Source organism: Penicillium atrosanguineum, assembly GCF_028827265.1.
Source record: "Penicillium atrosanguineum strain IBT 20685 chromosome Unknown utg000002l_segment0_segment0, whole genome shotgun sequence".
Lineage (NCBI taxonomy): Eukaryota > Fungi > Ascomycota > Eurotiomycetes > Eurotiales > Aspergillaceae > Penicillium > Penicillium atrosanguineum.
In genome coordinates this window covers 3708344-3725759 of record NW_026623134.1, presented here as the reverse complement: position 1 = coordinate 3725759, position 17416 = coordinate 3708344, and the positions used below count along the sequence as shown (strand labels likewise).

At 51.4% G+C, this 17416-nt stretch overlaps 9 protein-coding genes across 9 annotated transcripts; 3 read left to right on the top strand and 6 right to left on the bottom strand.

Moving 5' to 3' along the window:
- Positions 1–687: 687 nt before the first annotated feature.
- On the bottom strand, positions 688–4107 carry N7443_003171 (MET18/MMS19 family protein; the record flags this gene model as incomplete). The annotated part of the gene is made up of 5 exons (XM_056883227.1): positions 688–3258; positions 3307–3446; positions 3505–3602; positions 3699–3972; positions 4026–4107. 5 exons carry the CDS (start codon positions 4105–4107, stop codon positions 688–690), a joined length of 3165 nt encoding a protein of 1054 aa, XP_056745068.1.
- Positions 4108–4280: 173 nt separating this feature from the next.
- N7443_003170 (uncharacterized protein) lies at positions 4281–5016 on the top strand (the record flags this gene model as incomplete). The annotated part of the gene is made up of 2 exons (XM_056883226.1): positions 4281–4874; positions 4924–5016. Coding segments are annotated over 2 exons (687 nt in total), but the record flags the coding sequence as incomplete, so codon positions are not given.
- Positions 5017–5235: 219 nt separating this feature from the next.
- On the bottom strand, positions 5236–6270 carry N7443_003169 (ER membrane complex subunit EMC3; the record flags this gene model as incomplete). Its single annotated transcript, XM_056883225.1, has 5 exons — positions 5236–5426; positions 5488–5649; positions 5700–6066; positions 6134–6167; positions 6221–6270. The coding sequence occupies 5 exons, from the start codon at positions 6268–6270 to the stop codon at positions 5236–5238; spliced, it is 804 nt and encodes a 267-aa protein (XP_056745066.1).
- Positions 6271–6530: 260 nt separating this feature from the next.
- Positions 6531–7312, top strand: N7443_003168 (signal peptidase complex subunit 2; the record flags this gene model as incomplete). Its single annotated transcript, XM_056883224.1, has 3 exons — positions 6531–6564; positions 6656–6954; positions 7031–7312. The coding sequence occupies 3 exons, from the start codon at positions 6531–6533 to the stop codon at positions 7310–7312; spliced, it is 615 nt and encodes a 204-aa protein (XP_056745065.1).
- A 401-nt stretch (positions 7313–7713) lies between these two features.
- Positions 7714–8843, bottom strand: N7443_003167 (ATP synthase subunit alpha; the record flags this gene model as incomplete). Its single annotated transcript, XM_056883223.1, has 4 exons — positions 7714–7909; positions 7981–8501; positions 8567–8662; positions 8721–8843. The coding sequence occupies 4 exons, from the start codon at positions 8841–8843 to the stop codon at positions 7714–7716; spliced, it is 936 nt and encodes a 311-aa protein (XP_056745064.1).
- Positions 8844–9271: 428 nt separating this feature from the next.
- N7443_003166 (methylenetetrahydrofolate dehydrogenase (NAD(+))) lies at positions 9272–10550 on the bottom strand (the record flags this gene model as incomplete). The annotated part of the gene is made up of 4 exons (XM_056883222.1): positions 9272–9349; positions 9405–9494; positions 9547–10180; positions 10354–10550. 4 exons carry the CDS (start codon positions 10548–10550, stop codon positions 9272–9274), a joined length of 999 nt encoding a protein of 332 aa, XP_056745063.1.
- A 925-nt stretch (positions 10551–11475) lies between these two features.
- Positions 11476–13602, bottom strand: N7443_003165 (F1F0 ATP synthase subunit alpha; the record flags this gene model as incomplete). Its single annotated transcript, XM_056883221.1, has 5 exons — positions 11476–12726; positions 12826–12946; positions 13004–13060; positions 13187–13356; positions 13531–13602. 5 exons carry the CDS (start codon positions 13600–13602, stop codon positions 11476–11478), a joined length of 1671 nt encoding a protein of 556 aa, XP_056745062.1.
- An 816-nt stretch (positions 13603–14418) lies between these two features.
- N7443_003164 (2-hydroxy-palmitic acid dioxygenase MPO1) lies at positions 14419–15151 on the bottom strand (the record flags this gene model as incomplete). Its single annotated transcript, XM_056883220.1, has 4 exons — positions 14419–14877; positions 14929–14988; positions 15044–15067; positions 15119–15151. The coding sequence occupies 4 exons, from the start codon at positions 15149–15151 to the stop codon at positions 14419–14421; spliced, it is 576 nt and encodes a 191-aa protein (XP_056745061.1).
- A 1111-nt stretch (positions 15152–16262) lies between these two features.
- Positions 16263–16904, top strand: N7443_003163 (DNA-directed RNA polymerase II subunit RPB7; the record flags this gene model as incomplete). The annotated part of the gene is made up of 3 exons (XM_056883219.1): positions 16263–16511; positions 16598–16678; positions 16731–16904. 3 exons carry the CDS (start codon positions 16263–16265, stop codon positions 16902–16904), a joined length of 504 nt encoding a protein of 167 aa, XP_056745060.1.
- Positions 16905–17416: the final 512 nt, after the last annotated feature.

Sequence of the window (17416 nt, the reverse complement as noted above, 5' to 3'; positions counted from 1 at the left end):
ATTCCAGTCACCCCGACCCACGTGCCGATAGATATAGCTAGGATTGGCAGATCGGCGAAGATAAAGGCAAAAGAGACGACCCCCCCCCCAAATCACATTATCACCCAACCTCCTGCTCAGGGATCTCTTTTACTCCAAAAGCCCAATCTCTGAAGGCTTATTGTCGATTATACATCATGAAATCATGTCTCCTGGTCCTGGCCACCTTGGCCGCGTGCACCAATGCCGCTGCTATTGATCTCTTATCTGCGGCTTGGAGTCATATGCTTTGTCTTCCTGGTATGTGGTTCAAATGGTCCAGAGTTGGGTCGATGAGAGATGGAAATTGGTGTCTAACAATGCCTGTCGCCGTAGAAGGATCTCAGTGCCAACCTACCAATAATTCCCAGGGCTGTTGCGAGGGTCTGCAGTGCTGGCCTGGGAATCCACTTGGGGGCGCTTCGGTAGGGTTCTACTGTATAGTGCCCGGGAGGAAGACAATATGAGGCAGATGATGGGGGATTTTCTTATGGTTTATGAATTATTCTGGGGGCTAGGTGTTTCTCAATCTTGGTTTTTGGTTATCTTCACTGGGTGGTCTGGGCGTTCGGTCGAGCGGTGGCGTTTCTCCGAAATAAATGCATTTGTTTCTATTCTAGATGAATGCAAATCAGAAGCTATGTACGATAGAAACGGTCATAGAAATTCTCAATCCTCGTCCTCGGGTACGTCATCTACGCCTCGGAGCCATGCACTCCGAGCATCGACGGCGGCCTTGCGTACGTCTCGCTTGGGATCGTCCAGGACTGCGCGGAGGGAGCGCAGGACTTCGTTTTTCTCTGGCAGAAGCGGGGAGATTGACGGTTCCGGGGCTTTGGACCCTGCGTCGGCGGGGGTCTGCTTTGTGGCGAGAAGATACAGGCATTTGAGGGCATCGGCACGAAGACGAGGAGTATTTACTGCATTGGTCTCGGTCTTGGCTTGGGTCGTTTTGAGTAGTCTCTCGACGAGGCTGTGGACGTGTCCGCACTGGTCGATCACGGCCACGCCGTTGTCACGGATGATCACGGCGAGGGTGTCGAGTGTTGCTGCGCGAACAGCGACGGAGTCGAGCGTTTGGAGGTCGAGGGACTGGAGGAGGAGGGGGAGTAGAGTTGGGAGTTCAGGCATGACCAATGCTGTGGTGATGGTGGAGAGGATACAGGCGAGAGCGGTTAAGTGGGCTGGTTTGATGTGGTCTGACTTTGTATGGTCGGCAGGGCCAGCGGTGTTGACGTCGCGGATACGGGACGAGATCAGAGGCACAACGGTAGTAAAAACGCGCTGCTTCGAGAGCAGACGAATTGTGGCGCCATTCGTCGCAGAGAGGACATCGTCGTCACCAAGGAGGATGGAAAAACCGCGGGCGGTTGCGGCGCTGGTTTGCTGATCTGGCGAGGAGAGCAGACCCAGGAGCGAAGTAAGGATATGGGTGGTTGTCGGAGCGAGACGGAGAACCAAGGCCTTTGAGAGCCAGAATACGGTGCGAATCGTGCCGGGGTTGAGAATTCCCTTCCCAGAGACTAGACCGTCAAACGCCGTCTCGGCAATATTCAAGTCCTGCTTTGAAAGGAACTTATTGACAAGCAAGGCCAGGTGACGAAGGAAAGAGAGATGGGTAGCAGGTTCTGTATCGTAAGAGACAGAGCGCATCACCAGATCTTGAAGCAGTCCAGAAACATCAGGTGATGTATATGGAATGCGGTTCCCACAGTCTTTGGAAAGACCAGCGAGTAGGTAGGTTGACACAATGATCGTGCGCTCTTGGTCAGCGGTCGCACCTTGGGAGAATGGCACGGGTGAGAAGTCAGATGGCGATGAGAAGAGACTGTATACATTTTCCGCAACTTGCTCCTGCTTTTGAATCGACACAGATCGAACCAAAAGATTGCACAGGCGGCCAAGAGTGTCGAGGATAGTAGCGTCATTGAGAACGCGGTTCTTTGACTTTCCAGAAGCCGCCTCCGAAACACTACGGCAGAGACCAATCACAATCTTGTCAAAGTATAGGTCGACGTTGGGATCCGCCTTCATATCTCTCTGTTGCATGACATAGAGAAGAGTCACCAGAATGGCACGAGGGTATCCCACAGAGCCAGGTTGCTCCTTCTGAAGCAGGATGGAAAGTTTGCTGAAAAGACGACGGAACAAGGTTTCGAAGATGTCTCTCTCGACGCTAATCTGGGCAAGAGTATCCAGCGTCGACAAGTAGATTGTGTTGGTGCCATCATCCTCATCGGGGAGGGTCGCCACAAAGGCAGGGAATGTAATGTCCATAATGAGCCGGGGCTTGTGCTTGGAGATCTCCGCAAGCGCAGCGATAGCTTCCTTTTTCAAGTCATCCCGACCAACCGATTCCTCTTGAAGAAGTATTTCATCTAGATACTGCACAAAAAGACCAATTTCGTTATCTTGGAAGAAATCACGCAGAGTAGAGAGGCGAAGGAATCCCTTCAATGCAGTAACTCGGAACGAAGCTTCCTCCTTGGCGGCACCCATCAAGGCTTGGCCCAAGACATCCGAGAACTGATCCTTGAACTCAAGCAGAGGGTTTACAAAAGAGACTTCACTCCCACGGGTTGTCCACTTTCCAAAGATATTGATGGCAGACTCGAACAAAACAGACAATGTTTCCAAAAGAGCTCTTTGCTTGACAATTCCATCTGCTTCTTGGTAAATTGTGAAGATTGGAGCGACGACAGTTTGCACAACGAGGGTAAATGCAGGCACTGAAGAAGATGATAGAGAACCAAGAATCTGCTGTGCGGGTTTCGCCTGCTTCTGTTGGGGTTCTTGCAATTGTTCGTTGCATTCCTTGGTGATAGGCTTCAGATACTGCGCCAGTGGGAGTTCTTGGGTGGTTTCAGTGACGCCTTCAGAGAGCCGCTGTGCAATTCCTTTCAGGGCCTCAAGAGACAACTCCGAAAGGAACTCTTCCTGGGCGTTAAGGATCTCGAACTTCAGGACCTCCCAGATGGTGATGGAACATCGTGACACGGTGTCTGGATCATATGAGTGGATACAGGCAATCAAAGTATTGAGAGCATCTCTCTTGACATTTGGGGATGTCGAGTCCAATTTCTCGAGCAAAGCCGGGATAGCCTGCGGAGCGAATAGTCTGTTTGAAGAAATGCAATCCTGGAGTCGGCCCTTCAAGTCTTGCGCAGTGATTCCATATGGATCATTTGGTGGCGGCCGGAATGTGATAGGGAAGTAGTTGTATACCGAGTCGAACAAGAGCTGCTCAAGTTAGCAATTTTATCCGATCTCAATCAATAAGAGACTAACCTCGGCGTGGTTTGTAATCTCCCACTCCATCATAACGACCTTGAGAATGGAGAAGACCATCATCAGATTCCGCGGGTCTTTCTCTCCTGTCATAAGATCCACAATTCCGATGAGAGATATATCACCCATCTCAAGAAGAGCTGTTTAAATTATCAGCCTAAGATTCAATTGCAAAGAGGCGCAATGTCGCAAACTCACCCTTGCGATGGTTCGACATCAAATCGTTGAGCAATTGGTATACCTGGAATCGCTGTGACTGGGACCGAGATTGTAGGTCCTGGAAGTTAGAGAACATTCTATAAGTATGTTAGCACCGTCAATTGCCCTACCTCATGTCTCTGCTCGCAAGCTCACGACACAGGCAACCCGCACACATATCAAGGTGCACATACGCTTGCGCAGTCTCAGCGGCCATATCCTTGGTAAACCGGTCCAATGCCTGCAAAGTCTTCAGGCCCGCAATAGCACCTCCATCCTCAATCCGATCTCCGAAGAAGGTCGTCAAAACCTGAATCTGCTGTCTAGACAGGAACCGGGGTGGTAGCGACTTGATAACGGAGGTAAGGAAAGACACAGCCTTTCCGCGCAGAATTGGGTCTTCATCGTTGATGTATTCGGCGAGTCCTTGCACAATTTCGATCAGGCTAGTTTTCTTGCTTTCAAGATCTGTATAGCACCTCAGTCAAAGTCATATGTTGTCAGTGCGGGGGCGCAATTACCGTGGGCAACGCTTTCCGCGATGCGCTTGGCTTCTTCCTTGTCGTGTTCGACCACGAGCATAAACGTCTGGAGGGCCGACATGTTGCCAATGAATCGGCCAGACGAGCCAAAGCGAGCGAGAGCAGTACGTAGAGAGCAACAGTCCCCCGCCGTCCAATTTCTGGTGGCTCTTATCGATAACGATCAGGTGATCCACTCCGCATCACGTGCACCTTGCGTCATGGCTGGCGAGGGCATGTCTGCGCTTTCAAGGCACAAAATCATCCAAGATGAAAGGCTCTGGAGTCATCAAGTCTTTAGCTTTACTTTTGACACTTACAAGCTCTACAGCTGCTTTGTGGGGTCTTTCAAATCCCATTAATCACCATCAACAAATCCTCCGTGCTTTGCCTACTCAACAATCAGTCATGGATAAACTCATCCCGGATATGCTCAAACCGCAGGCGGTAGCGCCGAAAGAGGACCTCTCAGGTCAAGAAAATGGGCCTATTATCTCAGATGTTCTTCCAAAGACCAAGGGAATCAACATCTTCGCCCAGCTGACTCGGGACTTTGAGCCGATCGCTTCCCGATTGAATGACCCATCGAAGAACATGACCGTCCTCGCGCCCCGTAACAGTGCTATCCAAGGATTACCTCGCAAGCCGTGGGAATCTCCAGAGGATTATAGCAAGTTTGGGGAGGTGGACGCATATGAGGGGCAAGAGGGACAGGATCGAGCGAAGCGTAACCTGCAGAAGTTCGTTGAAGCCCATCTTATCCCGGCGAGCCCATGGAGAAGCGGAGAAGAGGTTGAGACTGTCGGCGGAGTGAAACTCAGGTGGGAAAAGAAGGGCGATAAGATTTTCGTAAGTACCTTTGCTCAATCGCAGGTCGACAAAAGCTAATTGGTATCAGATCCAACCGGGCAACGTCGAAGTGGACAGTATTGCAGAGAAGGTCTCCAATGGCGAGGTCTGGGTCTTGAACGACGTGATCAACTACCGTTAGATATACCTGGGCATGAATTGAGGCTATGATGAACAATATAATGATTTGAATGGAAACGTTGATTTGGGAATCTTGGAAACTCTATTACAAAACGTATTTTGATTCGTAGCGGCAACTCTTCAAGACATCACGAATTTTATTGTCTATCAGGGCCAGTAATGCCTTTCAGGGCACATATATACACCAATACTGAGCGTCAAACCTCCACCCAAAGACCGATTAGTTCACAGCAGTTAGGAAGTTCTGCAGGACTCGCTCCTCGATTCCGTTCAGAATGGAGAAGTGCTCCATGACCTCCAGGTTCTCGGCCTCGGCCAAGAACAGCTTGTCGGGGTCCTGACCAGGCTGCATGGGGTTCATCATGGCAGCGGGGTTGGCCATGCCCACCTGCTGGGCCATCTGGTTGGCAGCTGGGAGTTACGTTAGCTACAATGAAGACGCTTATTTGACTGATAACAGGACAAGACTCACCATTATCACTGCCGAGGATAAAGCCAAACACGGACTGCAAGCCCATGAGGTTGAGGAAGTACCACGACAGACTTGACACCCATTGCACATCCAAGTCCCGAGTCATGACACCAGACTGCAGCATCGACTTGAAGCGAATGGTCAAAGGGAAAGGCAATTTCACTGCAATTAGTTAGCGATAAATCCTCCGAAGCATCAAGGCCAGCACGTACAAATCACGAAGCCCGAGAAGAAGGCATTGATCCAGCTCATGATCAAGGTCTGCGGGATCATCATCATCATGTTGCCCTTCAACATGCCCATCATAGCCTCCATTCCCTTCGGATCGGTCATCGGGTTCGCCGGCGGCTGGCCACGGTTGTCGGGGTCCTTCAAGAAGGAACCACTGCGAAAGCCCGAGACCAGGTAGTTCTTCCGTGCCTCGAAGGCTTCGCGATCCAAGACGGCGCAAGCATGGTTGCGGAGGTTAACGCCACGGAGAAGGGCGTGACGTTCGCGCGATTCAGCGAGGGTGGAGGAGGACTTGGGGGGCGTGTTCATCAGGACAGTCGCATAGTGGCGTAGGATTCCAGTTAGGATCTATCGCGGAGGGGTTAGATTTGGTGTCTTTTAAGAGGACGGTATGGATTGAATCTGGGGAGTATACCATAACCACAGTGATAGGGAACAGAATCCAGTAACTGCGCAGTAGAAGTTAGCTCGGCTTGCCCGCACGCTGTGGAGGGAATCTCACAAGAGAGCCGGATCCCGAAGGATGGACTGCTCATCTCCTTGGACAGCCATTGTGAAAGGAAATACCAGTGGACCAGAAGAGAAGGATTGACGGGCTTGGTGACTAGGAACCCCAGAGATCTGCGGGTGGTTGCTGGTGCGGAGAGGATGAAGCCTGAAGGAGGTGAGGTCGCGCGGGCGGTCATTGGCCCGTTAGCTCCCTCCGACGCAACTGTGTCCATAAACACGCCCTCACCACACTTACCATTCCTCCAGCTCAACAAGACAGGAAGTGGACCTAGCACGGCCGTTCTTGTGCTCAGATTGCAAAAATGGCGTCCAAGGTGCCCGTCTACTCAACCAACGGTCAGTAGCCCTCGCTCTACTCCTTCATACGGCGCGGTCTCGATGGAATCGCCAATTACTCGGCCCTTGCTAACATGTATTCAACTTCTAGACCTTAAGTCGACTAGTGACGATGCTCTCCTTCCTTACCTGGCCAACCTCCCCGCCCCTTACACCTTCGCGATAGACCACACCAAGAGCAACGTCCGCTTCCTGCTTGGATACAGCGCCGTCGCAATCGCGGGCTTCACATTCTATGCCGACCGCAAGCTAGGCTGGGAAGCGACTACCTCGCCTTGGATTATCGCAGCCGTTGTCACATACTTCATCTTGAATAGCGCGCTTACATACTGGATCTGGGCCGTCGAGGCTGGGGAGGTGTTTAGTGGAAAGCGCAAGACCGGAGAGACTGTATGTGCACAAATATTCCTTCCACGCCATTTTCCAGCTCTTTTTTTCATGGGCAGACTGCTTACGACATCTACAGATCTCCATCTCCTCATCCGTCGTGAAGAATAGCGTCCCATATAAATTGCACGTGGTCTACAAATCACCCAACGGAAAGGTACTTCAAGACAAGCGTATCGAAGCACCTTTCACCACATGGTTCTCACAAGACGGCGTGTTCCATCCCGAGCCGTTCCGTCGCTGGCTGGCTAGTGAGGTTGATGTGTTGAGATTGGCGGCGAAGGAGAACGAGAAGAAGACTGGTGGTGTTGCTGCTGTTGTTCCGCCACCTGGTGAGAGCAGCAGAGATGCCAAGCGATGAGTGTAATCTGGGTCTGATAAGAGAGTCTTATATGAGATCTTGGAATTATCTGATTGGGAATAAAAGGCATCTTATAATGCCACGGAGTTGCATATCATTGTCATTGCGGAAGTCATGATCGTAAGCCATGTTTGCCTGGAATTTCCTCTTCGTATGGCTAAATCTTGCTCTGAGAGACCTTCTCGTAGTCTCCGGGCCTGGGATCCTCAAGTCCTCCAAGGTTATCATCATCGTAGACCAAAATGACGACTGTATATCAAGCTTACTTCGATTCGTTTGTAGCATATTCGCAAGCCTAGAATCCTTACGACCGAATTTCTAAGACTCAAGTGACGACCTATACAACTTCAAGGTATACTTTGGCTCATAATGAACGTTGAACAGATACAAGGAACCCATCACTACCGAACAAGTTCCTGGAGAGACTCCAATTCAAACTCCACCTCACGACCATTCGCCTCAAGCTCCAAATATCCCGGCGCACACCGTTCAATATCTCTCGCCCAAGTCTCCCTGTTTCCCCATCCAGCAACCCTGAACTCTCCACGCCCTTCAATTCCTTCTAGAATATCAAGAATCTTACAATTCATATCCAGCCTAAAAGCGAAGGTTAGCCATAAAGTCTCTCGATATTTCCGTCCGACTGGAAGGAAGGAAAGAAAACATACGGCTCATTCTTATCGTCATCCCCACCAATATCCATCTCACCCAGATTAAACGGTCTCCTCGCCACAGCAAGCATCGCCTGCCCATTAGGCCCGAACTGGACCAACGAAACACGGCCCGAGTCAAGACCAGACTGGTCAATAATAAACCAAAGTCTATGCGCCAAATTATGGAACAAAACGGTTCCAGTCCGGCTGATGGCAATCATACGGAAATCCGCATTCTGCAAAAACAGCGCGGCAAGTAGATCCTGCCCCGCAACTTCGAGGTTAGAGTCCGCGGCGATGAAAGTCGGAAACTGCGGATTCGGAGATTCGCCGGCTTTGGCGTGGCTGAATGGGTGACCACCTGCGCTTTGTGATAGATAGAGAATGATGAGGATCTTGAGAAGATTGGTGTAGTTGGTTGGGTGGGTTTCTCGGTTTACTGGGGCCGAGCAGATGAATCTCTGTTCGAGAGTTGGGGGAAGTGTTTGGAGTGCTGGGGGTGATGATGTTTGAAATGATGCGCGGAGATCGTAGGACTAGTTTGTTTTGAAATCTGGAGGTAAGTATAGGTTTGGATGTTGATCAGATTTGCTTTGCATACGTCGCGGAAGCTTTGGTCAGCTGCGGCCCATTTCTCGATCAGATTGCGTCGTTGGTGGAGATCTTCCTCAGGGTTCGGGAGAGGGGTCCATTGTTCCTTTTATTCTCTCAGCGGCAGTACTACCTAGGTAGGATGAATATGGAAGAGGGTTTACCGTTATAAATTCAAGCCAGCCTTTGATCTCGTCGTGAATGGATTCCGCTGATAGATCTCCGCTTGGATGTGGTCGGACACTGGCCGGGATGCTACCCTGTTCGACAGGTACAGTTTGAGACATGGTTCTTGCGTTTCTCCGTCAAGGCAGAGCAAATGAAAAAGCGGACTGCGATCCCGATGTCAAGGACGTGGACACGACGGCTGCCTCTCCCGCCCCACTAGCGTCGATTGGCACGCGGGATATGCTATTTTAGTCTGGATAAGGTACCCATACGTCGCCAAAGTACAGTATAGGCGTGAACGCATCCCAGGATGATGTAGAAAGAGTATTAAAAAAAAAATCTCGAATCAGCTCAGCAGTCTATGTTTGGTTTCCAGAACCTGTCGGCCGGCCAAGGGTGGGAGTACTACTACAACGTCATTAGAAGGGAGCGTGGAAGACGATACATCTTCATAATATATTTAACAATGGCTAAAACAACAGTCTAAACTAGAAATTTTCACATAAAGCCTCATCACATCCGTCATTTTGAAGCCTGGTGGCTGCATTTAAGCATCGATAGTGCCAGGGCGCTCGGTAGCCGCGGCGGGCTTGATATCATCCAAGCGGCGGTTCTGGTTGAGTCGCTGTGAAATGGTCAGACTGTGGGCAAAAATGAGATCATGTCAAGTTGAAACCTACCAGCAGGTTGCGAAGCAGGCAGACGATAGTAACCTTGCCAATGGAGGGAACGAAGATGGAGGCCTTCTCCTTGACCTCGGGGCCAAAGTTCTAAATGACCATGTTAGCTGCAACTCAAGACAATCGACCGTGTACTACACACCTTCTCGCTCGAGAAGTTGACACAAACAGCACCCTCACGGAGCAGGCTAGTATCGAACTTGTACTTCTCACCCGGAACACCCGAGATAACAACATCGCAAAGCGGCGCAACATCCTTCAACGTAGCACCCTCCATCTCATGGATATCATGACGATGCTTCTTAAGTCCCTCGCCACGAGTAAACTTCTGCACGCCAGTGATATCAACACTGTAAACACAGGCACCGTCGTTGGCCAACAGCGCAGCCAACGGACGGCCAACAACCTCAGACCGGTTCACGACGCAAATAGTGTGACCGAACAGGCGGTTGCCGGAGGGCAGAACGGTGTTGTAGATATTGAGGTACTCGAGGATCTTGACAGTTGCCAGCGGAGTACAGGGCAGGATAGACTTTTGGCGCTGGGTCTCGGGGTCCAGGAAACGGATGTTCTGGTACATGTTGAAGATGTATCGGTGACTGAGACCCTCGACATCTTTGGAGACGTCAACTATCTGCTGCAAGTATTGATCCTGGCGGTTGTTGAAGATCGGGTAGTAGACGATGACACCATCGACCTCGTCGTCAGTGTTAGCGGAGAGGATGGCGCCTTCGATGTCGTCGCGGGAGACTTCGCGGAGGGAGTACTTGAAGCCACTATTGAAAAGGCGGTTAGTTTTATGTGTTTTGTTAAGGTGTCCGTATCTTTAAATGCCGTTCTGGTTGAAGCGATCGCGACGAGGGGCAGATATGAATCATACAAGTAACCCCACCATGGCTCTCGCAGGTAGATGTGACCCCGCAAATCAAGACAAGATTGAAATACTCACTTTTCCTCGCAGGTCTTCTGCGTCCATTGCGCATACATCAAAGCCGCAGGGTCATTGTTAGCCAGGAAACCAACCAGGTGCGGCGGCTTGTCAAGAGTCTTGACGCCTTCCTGGACTTCCTTCAGCAGGCCATTGGAGACGTTCTTGGCCAGCACCACCTTGCAGGAGGAGGGAACTGAAGCTGTAGGGGCCGACATGACAACGAATATGTAGCTAGAGGCAGAAAATGGGACAATTGGGCTTGCTGTTCACGCGGGGTCTGATGCTTCAGAGGGAAAAAGATTGATCGCTTATCGATAAGGCATCGGGTGCCGCATTCGGCCTCACTTGCCGAGATCGCAGCTGCCGGCATGCGGCGGTACGCCGGGTAAATTAGGGCGCATACATGGAGTACTGTAAATTAGGGTGCATACATGGAGTACTGTTGAGAGGAATGGTGGAGAGGTGACTTTGTGGACAAAGACATTGACTTGGGTACGAAGGGAGGACGTGCCTGTTCACAGGCAAGAGAAACTTGGAATTAAGGAATCTCGAGTGCAAGCTGCAAACACGGTGCTTCTTTGTATAAAATGACAACAAAAACCCTTGACGGGAAGTGATATAAATTACCCTGACTTGAGTAACTGATATACCATCCCACTGCCTAGAGTCGTTCTAGAGACACGACAGACTATTTACCCACACGGTTACAACTTTCGTACAGTTCAAGTATTTTGGAACAAAAGAGATAAATTGCGGATCCAACATGGAGAACATAGACCAGACGGAAGAATGGCCCTTCCCCCATCTCGCGCCCTCCAATGCGCGGAAAAATCTAAACGTACAGGATATAATCACATTTTGGTAGCCCATAGATCAGCCGATTCCCTCTTGCGAGACCAGCAGCCTAAGGGCAACATTTAACAGATTTACCCCGGACCAGTAGGACATGTAGATTTTAAATCGCTACATCCAGGGCGTAATCGTGAGAAAAGAGCCCAGGAGCCGCCGGCACTGAGAAAAAGGGAACAGAACGAAATAATGGCCTCAAAATTGTACAAGCTATCTGGTCTATACACATAGAGTCAGGAAAACAGAACGATCGCCAAGACGTGATCAGTCGAAAGTTGTTCTCTAGTTCACCTATGCGTTGAAAGACTTGTTGAAGGCGGAGATGGTCTCCTTAAGCTTAGCCTCAGTCTCCTTGGTGACCTGGCCGTCCTTCTCGATGGTCTCCTGGATCTCGGGGTGGGTGCTCTTGAGGTGAGCAAGGAGGTCGCTCTCCCACTGGAGGATCTTGGCAACGGGGATGGAGTCGAGGAGACCGTTAACACCGGCGAAGATGAGGGGAACCATGTCGGCAACGGCCATCGGGGAGTACTGCTTCTGCTTGAGCAGCTCGGTCAGACGCTCACCACGGGCAAGGGTCTGCTTGGTGGAGGCATCAAGATCGGAACCGAACTGGGCGAAGGCAGCGACCTCACGGTACTGAGCCAAGAAGAGCTTCAGGGAACCGGCGACCTGCTTCATGGCCTTGACCTGGGCGGCGGAACCGACACGGGACACGGACAGACCGACGTTAATGGCGGGACGGATACCCTTGTAGAAGAGCTCGGACTCCAGGAAGATCTGGCCGTCAGTGATGGAAATGACGTTGGTGGGAATGTAGGCAGACACATCACCACCCTGGGTCTCAATGATGGGCAGGGCAGTGAGAGAACCAGCACCGTGGGTCTTGTTCATCTTGGCGGCACGCTCGAGCAGACGAGAGTGGAGGTAGAAGACGTCACCGGGGTAGGCCTCACGACCGGGGGGACGGCGGAGAAGCAGGGACATCTGACGGTAGGCAACGGCCTGCTTGGACAGATCATCGTAGATGATGACGGAGTGACGGCCGTTGTCACGGAACCACTCACCCATGGCGCAACCAGTGAAGGGAGCAAGGTACTGCAGGGGAGCGGCCTCGGAGGCGGTGGCAGCAACAATGATGGAGTACTTCATGGCGTCCTGCTCCTCAAGGGTCTTGACGAGCTGGGCGACGGTGGAACGCTTCTGACCGACGGCAACGTAGATACAGTACAGCTTCTTGGACTCATCACTGCCGGAGTTCCAGCGCTTCTGGTTGAGCATAGTGTCGAGAGCGACGGCAGTCTTACCGGTCTGACGGTCACCAATGATCAACTCACGCTGACCACGGCCGATGGGGACCATGGAGTCGACACACTTCATACCAGTCTGGACGGGCTCGTTGACGGACTGACGGGGGAGAATGCCGGGAGCCTTAAGCTGGGCACGGCTCTTCTCCTTGGTGTTCAGGGGGCCCTTGCCGTCAATGGGGTTACCCAGAGCGTCGACAACACGGCCGAGGAGCTCAGGACCGACGGGAACGTCGACCTAGAATGACTTGTTAGTATAAGTTGTTGAGAATCGGGTTGGTGGGATCCATTATCAGACGGACCTCCACCCAGGGGGGAGGGAACAGGGGTGACATACAATCTCGCCGGTACGCTTGACGGTCTCACCCTCCTTGACGAGACGGTCGGAACCGAAGAGCACAACACCGACCTGGCCGGCCTCGAGGTTCATGCACATACCCTTGACACCGGAGGCGAACCTGTTGTCATGTTAGATTACCGAGTTGGGAAATGCCAAGACATTGGGGTGCACGTACTCAACCAGCTCCTCAGCCTGGACGTTGGTCATACCGTGGACACGGGCGATACCATCACTGTTCGAAATCTCAATTAGTTTCTTGTTCGTCGTGTAGTCGTATGGTGATTGTTGCGGGCATATTTGGCGAGATTGAATCCGGGAATCGAATTTTTCTCATGCGACCCTAGCGGGATTGACGTACCCGACGGACAGAACACGACCGGTCTCGGCGAGACCAGCCTCCTCCTGAACACCACGGATGCGCTGCTCCAGGATGGAGGAAACCTCGGTGGGCTGGGCCTTGGCCTCGGAGGCGTAGGAACGGACCTGCTTGGAGGCGCCGGAGATGGGGCCGGGGACAGCCGCGCGGACCTGGGGATGAAAAACTTGTCAGCGACGAGGCCATTGGGGTAAAGGTCGACCAGGCTATCCTCAATGGGTAGGGCGAGGGTTGAAAATGGATCCGAGGACAAATCGAGCTCAAATTCGAGATGGAAGAGGTCGGGTTGTTGATGGACGAGGATAGCCAGGATGGGATGAACTCACCGAGGCGACGCGGCCGGTGGCCTGGACGGCCGCAACGGAGCGGCTGGACTGCCGCAGAGCGTTCCTGAACATTGTGAAGGAGGTTCAGAGGATGGGAGGATGAATTCTCTGAAGGAGAGATGTAATTGGGGAGAGGAGATCGGGAAGGGAGGAGAAGGTGTGAGTGGGAAGGAGAGCTTTGTCGTCGGGGGCAGGCCAGGATTCTCAGGACTCGCGCTAAGCCCCTTCGGACACTGGCTTCTCCGATGTGGCCCGTCTCCACGCTGGCCATTTCTTGCTGCTACACTGTGCCATACCCGACCTTCCATAGCTACTACATTTTTTTCAAGCTTCTTTTTCCCATTCTAGCTCTCTCATTTGACTCCAAAAATTCCTATCCTTCGTGGTTGGGGCTGACGACTGTGGGCGAGCTGGCCTCCGAAGCGGGCCAGCCCTTCCCGTTTTTTTCTCTTCTCGGATCTGCGGGTTCCCTGGTCAAGTGATTCGCTTAGCTAATGCGTTTCGTCACGGCAACCGGAGCTGTATATACATTGGACCCTGTTCCTTTACTGTACCTCTTACCTACGAGAGAGGTATATAATGCATTATGGTGTTATGGTGTTATTGTCGTTTACCTCTAATTGCTATGGTGGACCATAACCTCACCTCCTGGGTACTTCTGTCCTTCGGTAATACAGGACGTGCCTTGGGCCGATACCCGAAATTCAGCTCGTGCCCATTCTATGCCAATCCGCTAGGTATTTGCAGGCATGACAGATCACATCATTCAAGATCCCTTAAAAATTTCCGTCTCGAGATATGAAAACGCAAGTCGCTCGATCATAACCGAGTCAAAAACAAAGTCGATCCGCATATCCGCGATATCCGCATTCGTCCACTGCCGATCGTTCATTTTGCCTTGCTTTTTTGCTGCTTCTCCAGGCGGAACTTGGCTATCTCCTTCTCCACATTACTGTCGAAGCGCTGTTTCAGCTCGGGGCGATACCCGAAGAAGAACAGAATCTCCATCCACACGAATAACGGAGCAAGGAGAAGAGCCTGGACAAGGTTGTCCAGCAATGCCGGAGCCCGACCCTCGAAGATTCCATGTCCAACGAACTGCGCGAGCCAGGACACGACGTGAATGCCCGCGGCCCAGTAATTCACGATCATTCCGTACTCTCCCAGAAGGTAGTTTCCGCACGCTGCTGAGCCGATCACCAGCGGTGCGATCAGGCCGCCTGCCACCGGTTCGAGTAATACGTAGAAGATGGTGTATATGAAGGCCCCGATCGTTCCGGCATTTGCAGGAAGGTATTCGAGGGAGATGACGTCGGGAACGCTAAAGAGAGTTGGACAGTTGCATGCCTAAGATTCAAGCATCAGTGGTCGGTCTTGGACCAGGTCAAGCCAGCTTACCAAGATAATTCCAGTAAATAGCAAGGCCGGTACGCATGTAATGTGGATTGCGACATTCACCTGTGCAGCTCATTAGTCCATGTGTCCCATCACTCATCAACTGGGGGCTCCGTACTGGGTTGCTGTGGTAAGCTCCATACTGCGGGAGTTAGCCATGGTCCCGGGTTAGTCGGGAGACTCGGATACTCACGAAGAGCAACTGCTTTTCGAGGTTAAGGGCCATGTTGAACTGATCGCTGATGTGACAGGGCAAGGGCAGGTGGGCGTTTGGATCAAAATGTTGAGGGGTGGAGGCGTGAGGCTACATCATCGCGTATACGGTCGCGCTAAGTGGTGCAATGCCTCGCCATTGAGCGTCATGTGCTTGGGCCGAGGGTGTGTTTTAGTGTTGTACGGTCCGCCAATTACAGTGGCACCGACTGTAAGATCTCGTACTACGTTGAAATTTCACTATCTTAACTTGGAAAGATATATTTTGTGATATTGAAGTACACGTATTAAGCTTCAGAAACTCTTTAAATTCAATTAAACCATCGGCTTGCTTGGTTGAGAATCGTTTTGGTTGGGCCTCAATGCACAGTTCCACGAATGTCGAAAGATAATACAACTCCAATTGGACATTTATAAATATATGAGATAATGAAAGTCATTCATTGCGCTGGGTCATCTTTCAACTGTGTTAGATGAGAGGATAAACTTGCAGTCACAATGTGAATGTCTCCTACGCTGGTGGTTAACTCAATAGAGTAGCAAATATATAGCGGGAATAAGGATGAATTGAAATGCTAAGAAATTATTTTACCAAAAGCCATAAACCCGGTAAAGTACCCTCTGGCAAATCCAATCAATGATGAAAAGATAATTACAGCCTTTTATCTTTTAATCGAATCACAATTCCATGTCGCGTTGAGCTCTTCCATTATACCTATCGTCACGTGACCGACCATGCCGAGTCCCTCATCGGCGGAGACAATCTCAGCTCCAGAAAGCGCGCAGCATCGGTGTATCTGCCTCCTCTTTCCCGGCAGATACCGTATCTGCTCCCGAGTGTCGTTCATTTCTCCTTCCATCTCCGTGCAGTCTTTACTCTCTGTCTTGCCTCGCCCTCAGGCCATGACCTAGTTGCCCGTCAACGACCTCACCCTAATTGACCACGATCCTGCACCACCGGTGCGCAATTCAATCCCCGAGCTCCCTCACATCTGTTTCTGCACAGAAAGAGACCCCTAGAGCTCGAGCCATATCTGCTGCAAGGCCGCACACGGCGCCGTCGTCGACGACCTCTCACCCCCCCACTGCGCATTGCAGCCGACCCCCCGTCAACCACCGCAAACATGTTTTTTCTCAAGGAGGAGACCAAGATCATTTCTCTGCATCCGTCCTATTTCGGACCTAATATGCGAGACTACCTGGTCACCCGACTCAACGAGGAGGAGGAAGGCCGGTGCACAGGTGATCATTTCGTGATTTGCGTAATGGACATGGTCGACATTGGCGAGGGACGAGTGATTCCGTCAAGCGGAAATGCTGAGTACACGATTAAGTATCGTGCGATCATCTGGAAGCCCTTCCGAGGAGAAACAGTACGTGGTGAAATTCGGGCTCTGCTCTGGCCCGTGGCTCTCAGTTCTGGCTCTGTGAACTCTGTGCTGACAACGAGAACCATTAGGTTGACGCCGTCGTTACCTCCGTGAAGCCAACTGGTATCTTCACTCTGGCGGGTCCCCTGTCCGTTTTTATTGCTCGAAAGGTATGGGCGGTCAATTCACCTTGACGAGTCCGGTCACTAACGAGTCTGAAAGAACATCCCCGGTGATATCAAATGGGAGCCGAACACCGTGCCTCCGCAGTACACCGATCATGCAGACCAGGTGATCGAGAAGGGAACCAGTTTGCGCCTGAAGATTCTTGGTGTTAAACCCGACGTGGCTGCGATCAACGCCATTGGCACGATCAAGGAGGATTACCTTGGGTGAGGAGATATCTCCATCTTTTGAGGATCTCAATGCTAACTTAATTTCCTGAAAGACCCCTTTAATGAGACACGAGTCGCGATACATACCCAACCCTCTTACTCTACAATCTACGCACGAGACCAGTCTGCCGAAGGCGCGGCCAATCTTTGAAACAAAACGTTCTCGTGGAGACAAAAAGACCTCTTTACAATTGGCGCTGCTGGGAGTTTACACGGATGGTGATACTTATCCGATCTTTTGCATGTGATTTTTTGATTTGAGTGAGCGAAGCCAAAATCGAGTGCAGGCCGACAGCAGCCCTTGCATTCCAATATTTCACTCACATATGCATGCTATCAATTCAATTGATCAGAACCAAAAGAGAATGTCCCATGTCCGCAGCTCGCAGATCGACCGAGGTCTGGACCCAGACATCAGCTACGGATGCACTTTGCTGTACAGTATTTCAACATGTACAATTACACAGCTAGAAATTGACTCTTATCTCCGGGTCAATTGACGTTGGAAATAGC